The sequence below is a fragment of the Mustela erminea genome, chromosome 18 (assembly GCF_009829155.1).
Source record: "Mustela erminea isolate mMusErm1 chromosome 18, mMusErm1.Pri, whole genome shotgun sequence".
Classification (NCBI taxonomy): Eukaryota; Metazoa; Chordata; class Mammalia; order Carnivora; family Mustelidae; genus Mustela; species Mustela erminea.
This window is the reverse complement of record NC_045631.1, coordinates 46,643,923-46,668,618: the sequence shown is the minus strand read 5'-3', so window position 1 is coordinate 46,668,618 and position 24,696 is coordinate 46,643,923. Positions and strand designations below refer to the sequence as shown.

Below are 24,696 nucleotides of genomic sequence, written 5' to 3'. Positions count from 1 at the left end.
TTTGAATCATGGATATTTGACTCATTTGCCTCTCTCACAATGCTTTGTGACTAAGAAGTATTCTTGATGACCAATACTAGTCTTTACTTTCAACGTCTGACCCTTTTTGAATTGCTTACATTCCACAGTGGGTAGGCAGATAAGCAAGTAAGGAGATAAGGTCAGTTAAGCATAAACACAGACTTTCTAGGAACTGTGGCATAAAACAGTGGTGAGTTTTCTGGGGAAGATCACAGAAGGCATGAACAATGAAGGGTTTTTTTTCCTGTAACCTCCATGGTATTTGCCACGTTTAAAAGTGATATCCGGGGCGCCTGGCTCAGTTGGTACAGTGTGCAACTCTTGATCTCGGGGTTTTAAGTTTGAGCCCCATGTTGGGTATAGAGATTACTTAAAGATAAAATCTTAAAAATAAATGAAAGTGATACCCAACTCTTAGAACCACCATACAGCTGCAAAAAAATGATATCAGAGATTATTAATAAAGTGACTGCCAACTCTTCTGTTAGGATTCCTTTTATTATTTTTTCCATTTATACATACTTAGCATTTTGAAATATTTTATGTATCAAAAATTTTATTTATTAATTTAAACAAGATATAATAACTATTTACTACAGTTTCAAATAAATGTGAATTGATCACAGTAAGATGATATAATTTCATCCAAAGCAAAGTAAGCTGGCCCATGTTATTTTATGACTAGTTAACGTGTATTTTCCTTGAGGCTTTTTTAAATACTGAGGATTATATCCAGGATATGATACTGAATATTACAGAGCTTAATTGTGGTAACAATAATGATATTTTAAAAGTAAATAACTGGGTACCTGGGTGGCTCAGTCAGTTCAGTGCCCAACTCTTGATTTTAGCTCAGGTTATGATCTCTGGGTCCTGGGATCAAGCACCCCCTTGAGCTCCACACTGAGCAGGGAGTCTGCTGTGGATTCTCTCTTTCCCTCTGCCCTTTCCCAACTCGTGCTCAATAAACAAATTAAATAAGTATATAAATAAAATATTTAAAAAATAAAAAGTAACTATCGAATTATACTTACATTTTATAACAGTAAGTGCTAGGCACATAGAGAAACTCTACAAACATTTCTGTGTTCCTTTCAGCCCTACGGTATTATTATTCTTACCATACATATGAGGAAATAGAAGCTCAAAAAGAGTTAATCTGTTCAGATATACAGCTTACAAATTAATGAGTACGGAATTTCAAACTGGTTTTTTGTCCAAGAGAGCCTGGCTCTTGACCAGTTTGGCATTATCAGTTCTTTTAGGCCTAGAGTTCTGAGCCTTAATTCTGCCATATTATAGATATAGCTATAACTTTATCCCATAAAGATCTGCCAAGAACATTTTTTTATGATGTGTTCTCCTTGTTAAACATCTTTCTCAATGTTGACCACCTACTCTCCTAGAACTCTGCCCGTCATCTGCTCCTATATTCCCTTCCCTTGGATTAAAAGGGAAGGGAATTCCCCTGCTCCTGTGACAACAATTACTTATTGCTGATCACCCTAATATTTAGGGTCTATTTAGGTCTCCACTTAGTGATTGCTATCAGACTGCATCTTACTAAATTGCCTTCTCCACCTCAAATCCTAGGTGTCCCTTTAGGGGGCCACCACTCTAATAGAAATCCTGGATAAAGTCAAATCTACACTTCATATTTTAGGCAAACAGATTTCTTTAAAAAAAAAATGCAGAGAAAAGAAGCTATGAGCCAATGGTCAGTAATTCTAAGAAGGAATATAGCTTGAGAATACAGGCTAAAAATTAATAAGTAATTTATACAATCACTAATATATGAAAAAATACAAAGAAATAAATATGGCCATACCAGAAATTTTCTGATAAAGACAGATCTGTGTCCAAAAAAAGAAATATACAAAGAGAGAATGAGATAATAAAAAATGAACAGTGTTAAACTCTCTAATTATATTGTCAAGAAAGAACAGAGCCTAAGCTGAGAAGCGCTGTGTTTCTAAGACAGCATTAAGGATTGTTGGGATATTCTTAGAATAAAAAAATGGACAAGGGAAGGCCAGGTCCAGTGCATGAGAGAGAGAACAAAAAAAAATGACTCTGTTATAAGCTTTCATTTATGAATCAGCTGCTATGAGTTAAACTCTATGTTCTTGACATACATAATATCTTACTCAATCCATACAGTACCCTGTGAGGCAGAAATAATAAAAACGAAAATAATAATACAGATAAGCAAACTTGCTCAGAGTAGATACGTGACTTGACTAAGTCACAGAGCTAATGCATGGCAGAATCAGGGCTTGAACTCAAGTATGACTGACTCCAAAGTTTGCCCTGTTTAACAACAACCTACCTCCAAACAAGAGACATAGAACAATTATTCCACCTTGGTTTCCCTTAATCTTCTCCATCAAGGAAAACATATTTAAACTAAAAAGGGTGAATAAACATTGTTAAGAATCACTGAAGTGTAAGTTAGGACTATGAAGACAGGTTATAAAAAACATATACTCAAAATTTAGGCCCACACAATTGACGTTTGAGTTCTAAAAGAACATGAGGATAAGAACATGAAAATACTAACAGCAGTCTTTGCAAAACCATACAGAAAACCAGGAGGGCTGCAGGACTAGATAGCAGCAAAATATGGGTATAAAAAAGTTTATATAAAATCTTTACAAAGGGAGAAACACTAAGAGTCAATAAGGGATCAGAAGGAAAAGTAATTCCAAAATAACCTCATGTTCATTTTGATACAGAACATGAGGAAAATAACACAGATGTAGTGCCATCTTGACACTGGACAGGTAAGCTAGAGAAAAGCAGATCTGATAGTAGCTTCCCAGTATATTAAGGACTGCCATGGGAAAGAGGAGGTTTACTTCTGTCATACAGCTTAGCAGGCAGTACTAGGACTAAAGGGAAGGAGCAAAAGAGGCGCAGATTTCCGTCTGTGTAAATCAGAATATTGACAGTTAAAACTATTCAACAAAGGAATAAGCTATGCTACAAAGCAGAAAGTTTGCCCTCATTGAAAGTTTTCACACAGAAGCTGTTGACTCCACTTGGGATTTTTGCTCTGAAAACTAAATTTGCTTCCATATGTAAAGCACTTCCTATCGTCTGGGACATACAAACAGCTCAATACACATTATCTATTATTACAGATACTATTACTTAAATGTTTAGTAAAAGTTCCTATAAAATCATCTGTGCCTGCTGATTCTTAGGGATCTTTGATTTCTATGGTAATAGGCTAGCCATATTTTTATGTCAATTACAGTTTGTTTTCTTCCATGTCTGTATATATGGGTGTATTTATGATTAAGTAATCTCTGTACCCAGTGTGGGCCCCAAGATCAAGAGTCATATGCTCTACTGACTGAGCCAGCTAGGTACCACTATCTCCTCTAGTTTTTTTATGTTATTTTGCTATAAAGTTGTATTAACTATATTCTCTTTTAATAAGAAAACATGATCAGTGACTATTTCACTTCTTATTCTATGTGTTACATATATTATTTATCTTCCCTCTCTCCTCTCTTTTTCACTTTGATCATTCCTGACAAAGATTTTTCTATTTTCTTAGTCTTTCCAATAAACTTGCTTGTGTCTTCACTCATCAAGAGGTTTTTTTGTTTTTAATTTTATTCATTTATGTTTTTAATTTTGGTTATTTCTTTTATATTTACTTGTTCTATCTCCTTGAGTTAAACGATTAATAAAATTACTTTCAGCATTTCTTTTCAAATCATAGCATTCAAGCATATATAAATACACATAAATGCACACTGGAATAAAGAAAAAATAAATCAATTATATGTGTGGTGTATAAAACTTTCTGAAGACATAAACCATGTCTTATTTCAACTATAATAATTAAATAGAAATATCACATGATCCATTAATTTCACTAGTGGGTATTTACCCAAGGAAAACGAAAACACTAATTCAAAAAGATATATGTACCCCTATGTTTACTGCAGCATTATTTACAATAGCTAAGATATAGAAGCAGCTCAAGTGTCCATTGATATCACAGACGACCATTAAAAAAAAAGAGAGAGATCTTGCCAGTTGCAACAACATGGATAGACCCACAGTATTATGCTAAGTGAAATATGTCAGAGAAAGACAGTATCATATGATTTCATTGATATGTAGACTCTGGAACACAAAATAAATAAATACACAAATGAAAAACAGATACAGACCCATTAATACAGCAAACAAACTGATGGTGGGCAGGAGTAAAGGGGCAGTGAAAGTGTGAGTAAAGTAGGTGAGGGAGAGCGGGAGATACAGGCTTCCAGTTACGGAATAAGTAAGTCACGGGGATAAAAGGTACAGCAAGGGAATACAGTCAATGGAACCATAGTAACAATTATGGTGACAGATGGTGGCCACACTTGTGGTGAGCGCAACATAATGTACAGACTCATCAAATCACCATGTTGTACACCTGAAGCTAATGTAACACTGTGTGTCAGCTATACATCAATTTAAAAAAATCAATGATAATAATTAGAACAATCTGATAATTAAATACATCAAAAATATGAATTTCCAAAAATTTAATAAAATAATATTAAATATTTAATAGAAAAAACAGCATATCAATATCTGCCATTTATGAACTAAGGCAAATGTAAACATAGAAAAACGTTAATACTACCTTTGGGATGATATCAAAAGTGCTACTTTTAAAGAAATTCTTTTCAGCACTTACATTACCACTATCCTAATAATAAATCATTATAATAAAATTGCTAAAAAGAATCTGTACTGTGCTAGTTTAAAGCTACTTGAATTATAAGATAAAACCATCTATAAGACTATATTTATGCTAATTAGATAGACAAAAATTGCATCAACTTTTAAACTATGAAATATTCATATCACCAAGAGACCAATTATTAATCAGAAGAGCAGTAAGAAGTACATGAAGAATAAAAAAGAATATATTATCAGTTATTAGTTAACACCACTCACATCACTGAGATCTACAGAAATATTAAAAGACTTTCTATTTAAATAGATTAAGTCACCACCGATATATTCATACAGCTTACAGAGACTCACTAAGTTGGATTTTTTCCCCTGAATATCACTCTGATTAGATGTGTCATTCTTTTTTTTTTTTTTTGGATGTGTCATTCATTAACAGAGGAGAAAGTATGAAACTATTAAGTTCAAAAGCAACGTGAGGAGGGTGCCTGGGTGGCTCAGTTGGTTGGACGACTGCCTTCGGCTCAGGTCATGATCCTGGAGTCCCGGGATCGAGTCCCACATCAGGCTCCCAGCTCCATGGGGAGTCTGCTTCTCCCTCTGACCTCCTCGCTCATGTTCTCTCTCACTGTCTCTCTCTCAAATAAATAAATAAAATCTTTAAAAAAAAAAAAAAAGCAATGTGAATGTGAGGACTTCGGTGGCAAACACTATAAGGTGGTTTATTCAACCTCTTCCAACTCGTGTTTCCACACTAATATGGCTAGAAAGCCAAAAATCTGTGTTTCTCAGATTTCCTTGAGTTAACATATGGATATTGTAGCCTAGGCTTTTACCAATATAAAGTACCTACCCTCCCATGCCTTCAGTGACGAAGTAAAAGAATGCCATATACCACGTCAGCAGGTTTAGTGATGTGATTTCTAAGTTCATTAAGTTCAAACTAGAAGGAGATGAAGAACTGTAATAGGTAAAAATAGAGTTGTGAAAACTGACCGAAGAGTCTATGCTTAAAGGAGAGAACAGACAAACTATAATGATTTGGGCACATGGGGTAGAAGCAAACTGCTACATCACTAGTAGGTCAGTAAAAGACATACCAGAGTCTAGTTCAGTTTTTCATCTTCATAGTAACAACTCCAAGTCATCAAGAAAAGTTAAATTGAGCATATAAGTAAATAACACAATTAGAGACAGAATCTGTGAAGTGAGATTGATTAGGTAAATTTGGATACTCAGGAATTTGAATTTTTCCAAGTACTCCCAGTATTTCTAATGCAAGTGCTCTAGGGGCCACACACTGAGAGACACTGTCCATAAGCATTTTACATAGGTAAAGATTTTCCCATAGTACTGGAGTCTTAAATTTGACCTCCCTCTTTTTTCTTTTTCTTTTTTTCATGTGTAAATGTGTGTTGGAGAAGGTGCAGAAAATTAGAAGAAAAGTATCAATTACTCAATGTCTATGTGCCAGGCTGTGTGTATAGGTATCTCACTTCATTTTAACAGCATCTGGGTGGAGGTAAATTATCCCATTTTTGTATTGGAGAAAACCAAAGCAAGCATAAATTAACTAACATACTTTGTATAACACAGCCAGAAAGAGGCAAAGCTGGGATTCAGCTTACTTTAAGAGCAAAGCCCATTTGTTTCCATTATACTTGCGGTTCTTAAACTTGAGGAATGCATGAGGAGGCTTTAAAAGTGGACCTATGGGCTCTTCACACTTGTTTCAATCCTACAAAAACACCACTGCCCATGTATTTTGTTATTTGAAGCCAAACATTTGAATATGCTGCGTTTCTAAGCATCAAATTCATTTGCTTTTCCTTTTTTTTTTTTTAAAGGATTTCATTTATTTACTCTAAAGATAGATGGAGAGAACAGGAACAGGGGACGGAGCAGAGGAGAGGGTCAAACAGACTCCAAGCTGAGCACAAAGCCAGCAGGGCTCGATCCCATGACAGTGAGCACAACCCACACTGAAACCAAGAGCCAGGTGCTTAACTAACTGAGCCACCCAGTCACCTCTCATTTGCTTTTTTATAAAAAGGTGTAAGGTTTTCTGTGTGATAAAGTCTCCACTTTAACCTGACAGAAACAAAACCAGTTCATAAGAAAAATGTAAGCAATTTATTATTTTGGTCCCCTCTCCATTAAGGAACATTGTGGCATTTTTGCAAACTTTCCCTAGTAATGGTTGAATAGGGGCAGGAAGACAGGACTCTCATATTTCAATGAAATATATACAATGATACTACAGCTGCAATAAATAATCTTACTATAAATAAATACTACAATACTATGAACAATAGTTCCACTCTGAGTGACTTCCATTCAATTATGAAAAATTAGTAGAAGAGAGTTATTTTCTTACATACAAATTCTTAGGCTCGATTCTTACAAAATCTAAAAAAGAGAATTATGTTGCAAATCCAGCATGTGTAAACATCGCAAAAGGATTCTTTATTTGGTAATACATGTTGACTTTTAGTTGCTCAAAATATATATACTGACAACCACTCTGTCCTTGACTAAACTTTGTCAGGCTCCTCTGAGCTGCTTTCTACTGTGCCTCCTCCTTGAGCCTTATCCTCAAGTCTGCAGTCTAGTTCAGTAGCCTCAGGGATCCGGCTACTAGAGAGAATCCTACCACCCTCTTCAGATCACTCTAGCCAATCCAGCAAGAGTCATGTCTCCCTCTTTGTAATTTTCCATCCACTTTGCTGCCCTCCTCACCTAGCTCCTTGGCTATAAATCCTTAGCTTTCTTTACTGAATTTAGACTTGAGCCCAGTTCTGCACGAAGGTCTCTTTTCTCCTTTGCAATAGTTCCTGAATACTACATGCTGTCCAGCTCTGGTTTTAACAATACTGACTGATGAACTGAAATTACCTAAATTGAATTAAGTAACAACCCCTTAACATTCTATACTTCTGGTCTGGAAGACTACAGGGACAGCAGTGGAAGAGTCCCCTTTTCTCTACTCCTGCCACTGAGTAAAACTTGGACAACAGCATAATCTTTAACCCATAAAACTAGAGAATCTGAATTAGAAACAGTAATGAGGTCCAGACCTAGTTTAATTAGTACTATCATTCCAAAGAGCTTAAAATTCTTCATATACATTTTCTCATTTAACTTTAAAAAAACAGATTCTGGGGCTCCAGATTTAATGAGACAGAATCTCTGAAGTGAGGTTGATTAGGTAAATCTGGATACTCAGGGATCTGCTTTTTCCAAAGAAGTATTCCCAGTATTTCTAATGTGAGTGGTTCTAGGGACCACAGTGAGATATTTGGTAAGATACTTTATCCATATGGAAATTAAAATAGAAATATTTAACATCAGGGGCGCCTGGGTGGCTCAATCGTTAAGCGTCTGCCTTCGGCTCAGGTCATGATCCCGGGGTCCTGGGATCGAGCCCCATATCGAGCTCCCTGCTTGGCGGGAAGCCTGCTTCTCCTTGTCCCACTCCTCCTGCTTGTGTTCCCTCTCCTGCTGTGTCCCTCTCTGTCAAATAAATAAAATCTTTTAAAAAATAAATAATAAATAAATATTTAACATCAGCAATGATGGAGCTTAGACTACCATATATATAATAAATATAAACACACACACACACACTATATTTTTAATCTAATAACATTCACTAGATCTTGAATTCTAACATTTTTCCTAAAATTGCAAGATATTTACTCATGCTACAGAATCACAAGTACACTGCAATAAATCCAACTATAAAGACACAATATCATTATGCTCTTTATATTTTCAAGTTGGCTTTTCAATAATTTTCTCAAGATTATGTTTCCATTTTATCCAAGATAATAAATGAAAAGAAAAGTAACACTTAATGTTTATTATGTATTAGGTTTTAAGTTTAAGAAATCTTATTCAATCTTCACAGGAACCCTATATTTTTTCTAACAATAAAAATTCACTAAAGTACATCTTGAATTCCAGTGCTTCCAAAAATTACAAGACTATCATGTGAAAAATGTATCTTAAGTTCACTAAAATACATCAGAATATGTAGACTAACATTACGCATAGGCTGTTTTCAATGTCAAAATAGCTTGAAATCTTTCCCCCAGAATGTATCATAAACAAGTCAATGACTCCTTTTTATCCATATATTTTCATATATATATTATATATATATATTTATATGTAATATATATTTCATATATATTTTATCCATATATTCCAAATATTATGGAAATATTATTTTGGCCATAGCTAGCATCAAAGTAAGTAGGCTGTAGAATGATCATGTAGGCTATTGTGACTTACCTACCATCTAAATTGGACTACCACACAGTCATTCTAATCTATGCAGCAAATACTTTTCAAATCAGGCCAAATAAAATTTCCCAATGACCAGATAATAATCCACTGGATATCAATATTTGAAGGTTACACCTCAGAAAAGAAAAAGGGCTTACTTAAGGTGATTAAATAAATTACTTGAAGATCACCTCCCAAAGGCTCAGAACTCAACAGAGCTGATGGCAAGTCAACCAAATCTCTTCTAGAATTACAATAAATATGGCTAACATTTATTGACTACTTATTCTTTGTCACATACTGTCTCATGAGCTTTATATGTACCAACTCGTGCAATTCTTGTAAAGTCCTATTATCCCTACTTTAGAAAAAAGGAAAGTGAAGTACAAAGACTTTTAGCAAATTTGCTTAAATTTATACAGTTAAGAAATGGCAGTCAGAGTCCATTTTGCAAGAGACTTCAGATTTTACACATGGTAAAAAAAATACAAACACTACAGAAAGGTACACAACAGAATCTGTCATCCCTCTCCCACTTTTGGGTTAGAGTTACTGTTTCTCCATACCACCACCGAATGCGTGTGTGTGTGTGTGTGTGTGTGTGTGTGTGTGTGTGTGTGTGAGAGACATAAATAGATTAGTGATAAATATTTAGATTTTAGTTTTTATTATACATATGTATAGATATATACATATAACAAACTTGTTCAAATTTATTTATAAAATAAACTCTGTGCGATAAAATTACTGTATCAAGGATTATGTGCATTACAATTTTTTAAAAGATCTTATTTGTTTGAAAGTGCACGTGCAATCCGAGCTGAAACTGTTGAGTCGGAGACTTAACCAACTGAGCCACCTGGACGCCCTTGTGCATTACAATTTTGATACACACTATCAAACTACCCTACAAAAAGGTTGCAATGATTTATAACCCTACCAAAAATGTGAATACTCAAAATTTAACTTTTACTAAATTTACAGTGTATCTAATAGGCAAACAGTTAAAAGTGTTGAATGAATGAACTATTGGCACTCCTAATTATCTATATTTTAAGAAGTATGCTTGAGGGGCTTTGGGATATTATGAACAAGAACATCTTGGAAAGAGCACTGAACAAGAATCTGGAGAACTGGGGCAATGCCATTACCACAGTAACAGGGGCCAACATTGTCTCTGCACACTTTCATCTATACCTCCCCAGTGCACAGTGATATCCAACTAAGTCAAATGAAACTTGAGACCCAACCTTAGGTCTTCTGGTTTTCCTTTAATGCTTACACCATTTGGCTGTATCTTCTGTCCCTTGGAATAAAAAAGTCTTAATTGATATACCAAATGGGTCATCATCTACACCTGTGTGAAGGACCAGGCTAAATATGTTAGGAGTACAAAGGTTCTATAATAAAAATGACAGGAAAAGGTTAGCTATTTCTTCACTATATCTCACAAGATAAAAGAAAAAAAGATTTCTTTTCACCATTCTATTAACTTATTAGAAGTTAAAGACAAGATTTAAAGATTAGGAAAACACGCAAGGTTAATGAATATAGCAAACTTTATTCCCTCATATGCCATTCTTTACACATTTGCCAACAAGATCTGGTAAAAAGGTAAATCGGATCACATTACTTGCCATTCTGGCTCTGCTTAGAATCCTACAAAGTTAGGTTCCTTACCATAACTCTTCCCTCTGTCTATAAGGCTCTGATCCCGTATCTTCCCACGCCTGGCTTCCTTTTGTTATTCACATCTCTTTTCAAACAGCCCCTCTTCTGACTTTCCCTGATGACTCCAAAGAAAGAAATCTTACCTCCACTCCACTCTCCCTCCATTCCATTCCTTATTTTATTTCCCTCATATTACTTGTCACCATCTAAATTTTTCACCACTCTATTAAGTGGGTCTAGAGCAGTGCTTGGCATATTACTGGTTCTAAACAAATATTTGCTGAACAATTAGGTGAAAAGCACAGAAAAATAATAAACCACTTTGATTATAGCAAAGACAGGAACTAAACATTAGAAAGTCAGAAAGAAAACAGAGTAAGATGACTATTCTGGCCCTACTTATTCAGTTTGGTTGGTAATATGAATACAAGAAATATAGGTAATTGGAAATTTAAATGCATGGAAATGGATAAATCAGTTAAGTGAAGCCCTAATGGCTGGATTAAATTAATGCATTTTGTTAAAAACCATTCTCTGGAGGACATTTACTTATGGTGAGAAAATATTTCTCTATTTGGCTTTCTTTTTAGTTATTCATAACAAAATATAATTAGGAAAGATAACTCTACTAACTAAGGTTTTAAATTTAAATTTCAAAGTAATTTCATTCTAGGTTAAATCAAAAAGTTCTTATCATCTGTTTCACTTGGCAGAAAATTGGCCACAGGAAAATATTCATGGCATCCTTTTGCAGGAGACAGATTTTTCTCATTCAGAAATTTTAAAATACATCCTCAATCTTTAAATTCTTAGGCCTTTGGCCGTCTCTTCAACAAATGAAACTATTTGATAGCATTCAAATACTTCAAAGATCAAAAAATTAAAACCAAATAGTTCACACATGTCAATAATCAAGTGTGTCTCTTATTACTACTTCCCTGTCTCATCTTGTGATATCAGGCATGTAAATGACTTTGTTATTAAATGTACTTAACTTTTAATAAAGTTCCTTATTTAAGTTGAAACTTAAACTGGGATAGGCAGATGGGATAGGAACCTCAGGCAATCCAGTTTCATTTCTGCAAGAAACAACTTTTCTTGCTAACTCTTCCAATGTGTGGTAAATGACAAATATCACTTGGTAGCCATATTATATTTGGTTGACTGTATTTCAGTAACAGTAATATCTTAAACTACAAGAAAAAGGGGAGATTTCTAAGCAAAGAAATTTTATTAAGCTCAACCACATAGAATTTATCCTATTTTTAGATAACAGAGGGAATAAATATTTCAGTAAAATGTTACTAGGCTATTTTACTGATTTTTATTTAATGACCCAAGAATCAAAGTAGACTTTGACTCAGTTATCTGAAGAAGTCTAAAAACAATATAAGAGGCATGACTTATGCCTTGCAGAACTAAAGAATAAAGAAATACTATTATTTTCATGAAAATTATACACATTGTAAAATTTTTATTCAAAATAGACGAAGAGTCTAAAAATTCCATTTTCCTTTCTCTCTTTCTTTTGAACTGTCATATGATAATCAAACCTCCCCACTGCCTAGCTCAGTGCCAGACATATAGGAAGTAGTTAATGTATCCTTTGGGAATGACTTAATTTCTTGCCCCAATCACTCATAACCCACCAATACCAGTCAACTTAATGATACCAGATATATATTGATAATGTTAAAAGAAACCTAAGACACTGACCTAGGCTTACGTATTTTCACATGTAAGTATCATTCAACATATTAAAATTTCTTCTCTGAAAAAGTTTAAAAAGACAAAAGGTCATTCAATAATTAAGACACACAGTTTCATACCTAATCACTGGAACTGAATGGGTAATATATACTGTGAGATCATATTAAAAAGTCAGTACAATCCACAACTTATGAATTACAGTTAATACCCTAAGAAGCTGAAAGAATGTACAATGGGAGAGGAAAAATATCTAAATCAGCTTTTAGAAATGGATGTGAAATATACAGATTAGGATTAAAAACAAAACATGACTGATGTACCTTTGCTGAACTATGAAGCTCTTACTATCCTAAAATTACAACATCTCCATCTGTTAATCTGACACAAACAAGCTGATAAATGAAATCAGAACAACAGTGTATTCTGGCAAAACCAGAAGTTTCCTGAAAGCCTAGAAAAATATGTCCACAACAGATGGATCACTTAGAAAATAAATACATCAATCTGTCAAACTGCATACTATTCTAATTCCCTAAATTAAAATCAGTAGGAGTTCCACTTTCCAATGTCTGTGACATTAGGAAGGCCAAAAAGGAAAAACCTAAAGATTCACATAAATATATCTGTTATGACCTCAAGTGCCATACTGTTAGGTTTCCTGTTAAACATACTAAATTTAGGTAAAGTCCTTACCAGTTAACTTCTTCACAGGTTGGAGCCGAACACTGATAGACTGATGTGTGAGTAAGGGGGAGGATGGAAGAGAGCGAGACATGCCCTCCATAATCCGAATGTGCTGCATACCTTCACTCACTGGAAGTGGCGGAACGGCGTAGTCTGGCTCAAAAGCACAGTCGCTTTCTGTGGAGATGCCACCTGTTAGGACAGGAAAGGATCGAACAAGAGAGCTGATAAGAAAAGATTCTTCTCTGTTAAAATCTACCTTTTAAGATAATTCAGAACATCATATACCCACGTTGATTTTCACGGTGAAAAGCCAAATAAGGTTATTTTCAACACCCAAATTCTTTTCTATACTTACTAAATGGACACTTAACACCAGGTTTAGCACTAGGAAATTAAACATGGATAAAATAAGGCTCCTCCTTATAAGGGCTCACTGCCCCATGAATGATACAGTCCCATAAAGAAATAATTATGGTACAACGCAGTAAGTGTTACAATTAAAGCACTGGTCTTCAATATTTTCCCTCTGATAAAAACCATAAAAGAAGATATTCACCTGCTTGATAATCCAATATGTATAATTGCTAGTAGGACCAATGTAACTCTATTTCTCACTCTTTTTTTCAAGAAAGTAGTGAAAATACAAGTAGGAAAGACTGACACTATTATACGGTGATTTTTGAATCTGCTTTGATTTTTTAAAAAAATTATGTATTTCTACCTATATCCTGTTGACTTCTACTTCTAATAATGGCAGAGTATATATTTCAGACCAACTATTCCCTAAGAAAAACTAGAACTATACATATATTTTAAAATCTTCCTGGGCACTGAAGAGTTAATAGCATGATGAAGGATTACAAAAAGAAAAAAAAGTTGGTGGGGGGGAGGACTGAAGCCTGGTATTTGTGGCTACTTTTTACTTAGTGGCATCTAAGAGGCTAAGAAGCTATTGACAGTTTTAAAGAGCCGGAAGGGCAAATATTGAAATGCAGAGAAAACCAATATACAGAAGGGAAAGCTGGTAAAATTCCAACACTTTTGTTTGGAAGCCCAAAGGGCTACACTCTAGGAGTAAGTATGAACCAAAGCTAGTCTGGCCTTTAACAGGAAGAAAAGCTCAGCTCGAAATGTCTACCACAAAATTAAATTAAGGCAATCTTGGATTGCTAATGCCTGCCAAAAACTAATACAAATCTTCTTAGAGGGAGACAACATTGTCACAGGTCTCAAATTACTGCTATAATTTTTCATACACAGTATCTGGCCCTTAATTAACAAACACAAAGAGGTAAAACAATACGAAAAAAGTAAATCAGAAAGACCATTCAAAAGAGATAGTCTCACAAGGGATAGAGATTATGGAGCAATGAGGCACAGAATTTAAAGTAGTATACTTAATTAACATCTGAAAGATTTAAATAATTTGAAATAAATTTAACCAAGGATGTGAAAGATCCAAACACTGAAAACTGTAAGACTTTGATGAAAGAAACTGAAGAATAAGTGGAAAGATATCCCAAGTTCATGGACCAGAAGAATTAGTACTGTTAAAATATCCATACAGGGGCGCCTGGCTCAGTAGGTTAAAGCCTCTGCCTTCGGCTCAGGTCATGATCCCAGAGTCCTGGGATCGAGCCCCACGTCAGGCTCTCTGCTCAGCGGGGAGCCTGCTTCTCTGCCTGCTTGTGATCTCTGTCAAATGAGTAAATAAAACCTTTAAAAAAAAAATAAAATACCCATATAACCCAAAGTCATCTAGAGGTTCAGTGGAACCCCTATTAAGTTTCCAATAGCATTTTTTATAGAAGTAGAAAAAAGCAATTCTAAAATTTTTATGAAATCACAAAAGACGTTAAGTAACTACAGCAATTCTCAGAGAGAGAAAAACAAAGTGGGAGCTATCACACTTCCTAATTTCAAAGTATATTACAAAGCTATAGTAACCAGCATAAAAACAGAGCACAAGACCAAAGGAACACAGACCAAAAAGAAAAGAATAGAAAGCCTACAAATAAACTCATACGTGTATGGTCAACTAATCTTTGACAAGGGCACCAAGGATATACAATGGGGAAATGAAAGTCTTTTGAATAAAGAGCGCTGGGAAAACTGAAAAGCCACGTGAAAAGAATGAAATTGGATCCTTATCTATATACAAAAATCAACTGAAAAATGGGTTAAAGACAAACATAAGACCTGATGCCATAAAACTCCTAAACAAAAACACAGGAGAAAAACTCCTTGAAATTGGTCTTGGCAATGGTTTTTTGGATTTGATACCAAAAGCACAGGCAACAAAAGCAAAAGTAAGCAGGTGAGACTACATCGAATGAAAAGTTTCTGCAGAGCAAAGTAAACATAAAATGAAAAAGCAACCTGTGGAACCAGACAAAATATTTGCAAACCATACATCCTTAGGGTTAATATCCAAAATACATAAGAAACTCATACTCGGGGCGCCTGGGTGGCTCAGTGGGTTAAAGCCTCTCTACCTTCGGTTCAGGTCATGATCCTGGAATCATGGATCCCATGAGTCCTGGGATCAAGCCCCCACATCAGGCTCTCTGCTCAGCAGGGAGCCTGCTTCCCCCACCCTCCCACCGCCTGCCTCTCTGCCTACTTGTGATCTCTCTCTCTCTCTGTCAAATAAATAAAAATAAAATCTTAATAAAAAAAAAAAAAGAAACTCATACTCAATAGCAAAAACACAAACAACTGTATTATAAAATGGGCAAGAGACGAGAATAAACATTTTTCCAAAGCAGACACGCAAATAGCCAACAGGCACATAAAAAGATGTTCAGTATCACTAACCATCAGGAAAATGCAAATCAAAACCACTATAAGATACCACCTCACCAAAAAAAAAAAAAAAGGGGGGGGGGGGCGCCTGGGTGGCTCAGTGGGTTAAGCCGCTGCCTTCGGCTCAGGTCATGATCTCAGGGTCCTGGGATCGAGTCCCGCATCGGGCTCTCTGCTCAGCAGGGAGCCTGTTTCCTCCTCTCTCTCTCTCTCTCTGCCTACTTGTGATCTCTCTCTCTGTCAAATAAATAAATAAATAAATCTTTAAAAAAAAAAAAAAAAGATACCACCTCACACCTGTTAAGACAGCTATTATCAAAAAGTCAAAAAGTCAAGTCAAAAGCTAACAAGTGTTGGCACTGATGTGGAGAAAAGGGATCCCTTGTACACTGTTGATGGCAATGTAAATTGGTATAACCATTAAGTAAAACAACACGGGATCCTCAAAAAATTAAAAATATAACTACCACATGACCAAGCAGTCCTACTTCTGATTATATACTAAAAGGAAATAAAACTATCATTCCAAAGAGGGATTATTATTCATAGTAGAACAACCTCAGTGTTTGTCAAATGACAGATGAAGAAAATGTGATTTACACACACACACACACAGACACACACACACAAATGAATATTACTCATCCATAAAAGAGAAGGAAATCCTGCTGCTTATAACAACATGGATGAATCTAGAAAATATTATGCTGAGTCAAATAAGCCAGACACAGAAAGATAAATACTGCATAATTTCATTTATATGTGTAATCTAAAGAAAAAAGCCAAACTCATAGTAAAGAGAGGTGAATGGTGACTACCTGGGCTAAGGAGATGAGGGGAAAAGAGAGATGTTGTTCAGTAATTAGTTAAGTAAATTCTGGAGATCTAATGGACAGCATGATGACTAGCAGTGATAATAATAATACACTGTATACTTGAAATTTCCTAAGTGAGTAGATCTCAGGTATTCTCACATATGCACAGGAAGGATAATTTTGTGAAGTAATGGATACTGAATTAGTGTGATGTGGTAATTATTTCACAATGTATACATTTATCAAAATAACATGTTATATACCTTAAATATATGCAATTTGTATTTCTCAATCATACCTCATTAAACCTGGGGTAAAAGAGTGGAAAATTTTAAAAAACAAGCACATGGTCTTACATGAAATGATGGTAATGTGGTTTATACTGAGAAGTAAAATTAAATCAAGTGGGGATGCCTGGGTGACTCAGTTGGTTAAGCTGCTACCTTCAACTCAGGTCATGATCCCAGGAGTCCTGGGATCGAGTCCCACATCAGCCTCCCTGCTCCGTGGGGACTCTGCTTCTCCCTCTCTCTCTACCGCTGTTCCCCACTAGTGCATGCTCGCTCGCTCGCTCTCTCTCTCTCTGACAAATAAATAAATAAAATATTTTTTAAAAAATTAAAGCAAGTGTCTCACTTAGGTTCCCAATTGTGTTATAGTTGTAATTTCATCATATGCAATTCTAACTCATTTAAAAAACCTACCATGGGGAGCCGAGATGGTTAAGCATCTGCCTTGAGCTCAGGTCATGATCTCCGGTTTCTGGGATTGAGCCCCATGTCAGACTCCTTGCTCATTGGGAAGCTCCCTCTCCCTTTGCTTCTCCCCCTGCTCATGCTCTCTCTCTCTCTCTCTCTCTGTATCTATTTCAAATGAATAAGTAAAATCTTAAAAAAAAAAAAAACCACCAAAAACGATTGTGATATATCATGCATTATAACATAACCAATCTCTAATTAAGGGCCACTTACACAACTCTTTCCATAGTATTTCTATAGATAATACATATAGTATTACTGGATCAAAGTGCTGAGAGTTTCCACCGAGAAATACTGACTAAATGCTGTATCAAGTCTGTGTAGGAGAGCCTGGATGGCTCAGTTGGTTGAATATTCTACTCTTGGTTTTGGGTCAGATCATGTTCTCATGAGTCTTAAGAGATCAGGCCCATGTTGGCCTCCGTGCTCAGTGGGGAGTGTGCTTGAAATTTCTCTCCCTCTGTCCCACCCCCACTCACTTTATCTCTCTTGTGTCCTCTCTCAAATAAATAAATGAATCTTTAAAAAAAAGTCTCTGTCATGTTGCATGTAAAAAAAAGGGGGGGTAGTAGTATGCTTAAATATTTGGAGAAAATAAAACTAAGAATTAAAATTATAAAAATAAAAACTCAACAGATGAATTGAAAAACAGATTAGACAGAGATGAAGAGATAATTAGTAAACTGGAAGACAAAAGGTTTATGCATCAAAAGACACTATAACAAGAGTGTGAATGGGGGCACCTGGATGGCTCAGTTTGTTAAGCATCTGCTCTTTGCTCAGGTTATGGTCTCAGTGTTCTGGAATCAAGCCCTGGGTCCTTGGGCTCCCTGCTCAGTGGGGAGTCTGCTTCCTCTGCCCCTCCTCTGCCACCACCTTCTACTCCCCGCCCCATGCACATGCATGCTCTCTCTCTCAAAAAAAAAAAAAAAAGGTGTGAAAAGACAACCCCTAGAATGGCAGAAAATATGTGCAAATCATGTATCTAAAAAGAGTCTAGAATCCAGACTATATAAAGAACTTCTACAACTCAAGAACAAAGTGATAATGCAATTTAAAAACGGGAAAAAGATCTGAATAGACATCTCTATGAAGAAGAGATACAAATGGACAAAAAGCACATGAAAAGGTACTCGGCATCATTAATCATTATGGAATGTAAATCAGGAGTCACAGTGAGATATCGCTTTATACCCAGTAGGATAGTGATTAAAACAAAACAAAAACAGACAACAAAAAAGTTTTGTTGAGGATGTAGAGAAGTCAGTTAGTACCCTAATACATTGCTGGTAGGAATATAGTTGGTATGACTGCTGTGTAAAACAGAGTGCTGTTCCTCAGAAAGTTAAACACAGAATAACCCAGCCATCCCACTTCTGTGTATACACCCAAAAGCAATGAAAACAAGTTTTCAAGCAAAAACCTGAAAGTGAATGTTCATAGCAGCATTAGTCACAATATTCAAAAGTGGAAACAACTAAATGTCATGAAATGGTGAATGGATAAACAAAATGTGGTATATTTATATAATTGAATATTCTTGGCAATAAAAAGAAGCTAGCCCAAATCACGCTACAGTATTGATAAACCTTGAAAATATTATGTTTAAGTGAAAAAAAAAAAAACCACAAAAGGTCACACATTGTAAGATTCCATTTATATGAAATGTTCAGAATAGGCAAATCTAGAGAAAAAGTAGACTATGATTGCCAGGGACTACAAGGAGGAAGGAATGGAGAATGACTGCTTATGAGGTACAGAATTTCCTTTTGGAGTGATGAATGCAATAATGTTTGCAAAACATTATAAATGTGTTAAAAGCCACTGAATAAAAATAATACATTTTTAAACGGTGAATTTTACTTCAATAAAAAAATTTTATGTAGATACTTACCACCTACTCACATATTTATTCAAACCGAGAAACCTAGTAAATTGTTATTAATTTCTTCCTGACACATCCCTTTGCAACAAATGCATTAGAAGTTCTACAGATTATCAGTATAAATTTCAAATCAGCTATACTCTCTCCATTTTTCCTAGCATTACCACAGTCCAGACCACTATTATTTTCCTCCAAGATTCTGTTGGCAGAAATACAGAATTTATTCCTTATCCTTACCGAGATTCGACTTAACTTTTTTCTTCTCGTTAGTCTCTGGGTCCTTTCTTTTACTATGTTGACTAATTCTTCTCTTCCAACTATTCTTTTTTCTCTCTCTGGAACAATGATCAGATGGATATAGTATCTCCTAGACATATTTTTCAAGTCTCTCTTTCTCTCATAATAGATTTCTAATCTTTGGGCATTCATGAATAGACTTGAGACTGAATTATATTGAATTACAATATTTTATGTTTACACACAGAGAGTCATGCTACTAACTGAGGAATCCTTTTGTTGAGAAAAATCAGCATTATGTTTTTTAAAAGCAATGTATCTAGAAGAATGCATTTGATTTAGTGAAGCATCCCTCTTCATGTGAAATGTTCCAATATGAGAACTTGGTTGATAATTTTAGGATCTAATAATACTCCTTAAGGAATAATACTGCAATTAGTCCAGTCTGGATGTCCTAGTTCACTTTTCTACTTAAAAATATTTTCCTCCATATTCTTTGTCCTATAAATTGTGCTTGAACTCATTGTAGCTAAAGAGGAAAAAAACTATGTTTCAAGTAAAGTACTGGTAAACATTAACAGAATTCAGCTACATTAGCCAGTTTTTCTTGAGTAACTAGCAACCTCAAAATCTCAGTAGTCTATAACATTTACTTTTCTCATGAGTCTGCAGACTCATGAGACTGTGAGTCTCACTGTGGGTCAGCTGAAGAAGGCTGAGCTATCAGGTTCAGAACTACTCCAGTGGGTCTGCAATACTGGGCCTAATCACTGAAGAGGTGGTGAATATGTGGGGCTGCTCCTCTCAAGGTAGATCACAAGCGTGTAGGAGGCCAAGTCAAACCAGTGGAGCATATTTAAGACCTCTGTTCACTGACATTTCACTTGGCCCATTTCAGTAGGAACTACAGCAAAGTTGCGTGGCAAAAAGAACAGATGATTAATTTTTTTTCAATGTTTAAACAATGCTCCTCATTCATTCCTCATATGTTCAGCATATTTATTGAGTACCCATATTCTGGTGGAAGATAATAAGTAACATTTTTCCAGGGGTGCAAAGTGCTAGCTCTAGAGCAGGGCCCAGCATACTATGGTTGCTGGTAAAATCTGGCCTCCACGTATTTTTGTAAGTTTTACTGGATCACAACACACATTTATGTGCATATTGTCTATGTGCCATAATGACATAATTAAGTAGTTGCAAGAGAGACCACAGAGCCCACAAAGCCTAAACTATGGACTCCTTTGACATTTACAGAAGCTCTGCTACAGAAAGAAACAGGGCAGTAAAAGGGGAAAAAGAGACTGCAAAGGGATGAAGGGACCATTTATTTTATAACAGAGGGAAGTGAAATTGGGAATTCAATTTACCAAGCATGTAGGATGATATTTACTGGTATTCCAAATTACTCATCTTCATCTTCCATCTTTTTTTTTCCTACCACTTTTCCTGTTTCAATCAACCAAATAAAAGTTACTGTAATAATGTGATAAAAATATGGCAGAATAAAATAACCTGCTTAAAAAATTGTTATGTTGGACACCTGGTGATTAAATATTCAAAGCTGAACTAAGAAAGCACAAGGACATCAAGTAGATGGACACTAAAGAAGCATTAGGAGTAATTATAATTCAATAAAAATTTCAGTCATCACTAAGTCTAATATGGAAGATTATTAGATATTAAAGCTCAAGTTAATAAATCCTTTAGTCAAAGGCAATACTTATTCTATAGAACAGCCTTCTAATTTTTCATATTACATGACTAACCACATATAAAACTTACAAATCAAAACCTCCCGCATGATACTTCACTGAACTACACATACGATTCGTGAATTTTTCCGTTTATATATTATAATTTAATAAAAGTTTATTTTTTAAAAGCCTGGTAAAAAAAAAATAGCCCCTAAAGTCAAAGGACTTTTACATATTTCAAAAACAAAGAGTGCTCGCCTAAATTACTCCAAACATCCTTTTAACTCATGGCTTATATCACTTTGTAGTTTGGTGATATTCTTGTAACAGATCCATGTATGAGGCAGGCAACAGGCATTGAGAAATATAATAACTCAGACAGGATCATGTAATCAGACACCATGACTGCTTCTATAGAAAACTCTCAAGAATCTACAAAGAAGCTACTAGAGGGGCACCTGGGTGGCTCAGTGGGTTAAGCCTCTGCCTTCAGTTCAGGTCATGATCCCAGGGTCCTGGGATCGAGCCCTGTATCGGGCTCTCTGCTCAGCAAGGAGCTTGCTTCCCCTCCCCCTTTGCCTGCCTCTATGCCTACTTGCGATCTCTGTCTGTCAAATAAATAAATAAAATCTTAAAAAAAAAAAGCTACTAGAATAAAATAAATGGGTTAAGAAAATTCAAAGGTTAGAGTCAAAGTGCAGAAGTCAAGTGTCTTTGTACATACTAGCAATAACACTTGGAAAATGAAAACTTTTAAAAGCACACCATCAAAATAGCATCATTAGAAACAATGAAATTAATCAGGAATAAACCTGACAAAATAAATACAATAGTACAATATTTGTATGCTAAGAACTATAAAACACTGATGAAAAATATCAAAAATCTAAATGGAGAGATAGAATTTGTTCATGGATCTGAAGATGGCTATCTTTATGATGCCTATTCTCAAAGTGATCTATAGATTTGAAGCAATTCCAGTGAAAATCCAGCAGGCAGTATTTTGGTAAAAATCAACAAGCTGATTTCATTTTTTTGAAACAACCCCAAGATCAAGAGTCTCATACTCTACTAACTGAGCCAGCCATGCACCTCTGATTTTAAACTTTATACGTAAAAATTTCAAAAACACAGACAAAACAATTTTGAGCAAGGAAAAGCAAACTCTGAAGTCTCACAGGACCTAATTTCAAGACTAACTATAAAGTTATAGTAATCCAGACAGTATGCGGTACTGGCAAAAGAATGGACATGAAATCAATGGAACAGACTACAGAGTTCAGAAAAAGACTCATACAAATATAGTCAACTAATTTTTTTCCTTTTCTTTTCTTTTCCTTTTTTTTTTTTTAGAAAGAAAGAGGAAGGAGAGAAGAGTAGAGGGAGAGAGAGTGAATCCCAGCTCCGCACTGGGCATAGAGCCCAACACAGGCCTCAATCTCACAACTCCGAGATCACAACCTGAGCCCAAATCAAGAGTTGGGTGATTGACTGAGCCATTCAGGCACCCTAGTCAACTAATTTTTGACACAATTGTATGGACAACCTAATGTTCAAAGGATAATCTTTTCAACAAATAGCTTTGGAACAACTGGATATCCATACAGAAAAAACAAACCTTTACCTAAATCTTTATCACATACAAAAATCATGCTGAAATGGATCATAGACTTTACTGTAAAATTTAAAACTATAAAACTTCTAGAAGAATACACAGGAGAAAATCCAGATGAACTTGTGTCAGGCAAAGATTTATTACAATGAACCCAAAAAAGATGAGCTATTCAAGAAAAATTGGTAAGTTTTGGGATTCATAAATATTTATATATTTTAAAAATCTACTCTTCAAAAAGACACTGTTACAAAATGAAAAAAAAAACAGTATCAACTGAAAGAATACATTTGCAAAACACATACATGTTAAAGGACTGGTATTTAGAATATAAGTAAAACTCTTAACTCAGTAACGAGAAACTACTCCAATTTTAAAAGTTGGCAGAAGATCTGAACTGACATTTCATTAAATAAAGAGATATGGATGTCTGATAAACACGTGAAAAAACAATCACTAATCACTTGGGAAATACAAATTAGGAGATGTCACTGTATATCTAGTGAAATGGCTAAAGTTAAAAAACAAAATGCTGACCAGGGTTAACCTAATGCCTAATGCTACCAGGATTAACCTAAAGTTACCATTCCCTCTTTTCCCCACCTCTCTTTTTTTTTTTTTTTTTAAAGATTTTATTTATTTATTTGCTAGAGAGAGACCAAAAAAGGAGCCCAATGCAGGACTCGGTCCCAGCACCCTGCGATCAAGACCTGAGCCGAAGGCAGTGGCTTAACTGACTGAGCCACCCAGGTGTCCCCCTATTTTGTTTTCTTGATAGCACTTATCATGACCTGAAATTACCTGGTTCTTTTATGTCTCTCCTCTAGAATGAAAGCATTATAATAGTAGAAATGTTTGGCTTGTTTATTGCTCCTGTCCTTTGGCCTGATTGAGAGCTGGGTAACTGGAGTTGCCCTTGGGTAGAGAGGGGTGGCATAGCTGACTCAGGCTCCCCGGCTTCTGTGGGGGCCCAGCTCTGACCCTTCCATCTGCCTGGATGCTCTGTCCTAAGGTCTCTTTTCAGTGTTTCTTCTTACCATCCTGATCTTAGTACAGAAAGAACATCTCTCCATACAGAGGCTTTACTGCACTGGCTAAGATCTCCAGACACAGATGAAGAAAAATAGTGAGAGCAGATATCAGAGAGGGAATGCTTTCAGCTTTTCACTACAGTGTCTGCATAAATCAGATGCAAATAGAAGGGAATCTTAATGAGATAAACTCTATCAATATAATCTATGTGGAAAAGCCTTCAGAAGAAGCACTAATCTTATTTTGCAAGAGGAATCATTAAGAGAAACAAATCACGAATATAAGAATTCTAAGAAAGCCTTAAGTAACCATTATTTTCTTCAAAGAAATAGGAGAATTAAAACGAAGGGTTCTTCAAATAATTTCAGAGCAGACAAGCATCTGGTCTATAGTCATCCCCAAAATATACAAGAGATTTCACACTGGAGACAAACTTTATTAATGTCTGGTCTTGTGGTACACAAGAGAATACACACTGGGCAGAAACTATGAACAAAAAGACTAAAAGAAAGCCTTCAGCAGGATCACTCATTTTACTTCTTACCAGGGCATCCACAATGGGGAGAAAATTCTACAACCACAAATGACTGAGAAAAAGCCTTCAGTAGGAAAGTAAGCTCACAGGCCTATGTGAATACACACAGAGGAGAAACACCATGACTGTGATGAATTCAGAAAAGCCTTCTATGGAAACCTTAAACTTACCAAACATATGCAAGTACATCCTGGGAAGAAAGTCTATGAATGCAATGATTGTGAAAAAGTTTTTAGA

The 24,696-nt window shown here is 35.4% G+C and overlaps 1 protein-coding gene across 8 annotated transcripts in view; it reads right to left on the bottom strand.

The window, feature by feature from the left end:
* TANC2 (tetratricopeptide repeat, ankyrin repeat and coiled-coil containing 2) overlaps positions 1-24,696 on the bottom strand; it is a 365,737-nt gene that overhangs the window by 225,060 nt on the left and 115,981 nt on the right. For 5 of the 8 annotated variants that reach the window (XM_032321490.1, XM_032321491.1, XM_032321492.1 and 2 more), the window contains one exon: positions 13,090-13,272. In XM_032321490.1, coding sequence (XP_032177381.1) covers positions 13,090-13,272 — 183 coding nt within the window. The remainder of the gene's footprint in view (positions 1-13,089; positions 13,273-24,696) is intronic. The other 3 variants (XM_032321493.1, XM_032321497.1, XM_032321498.1) reach the window with 1 other exon arrangement.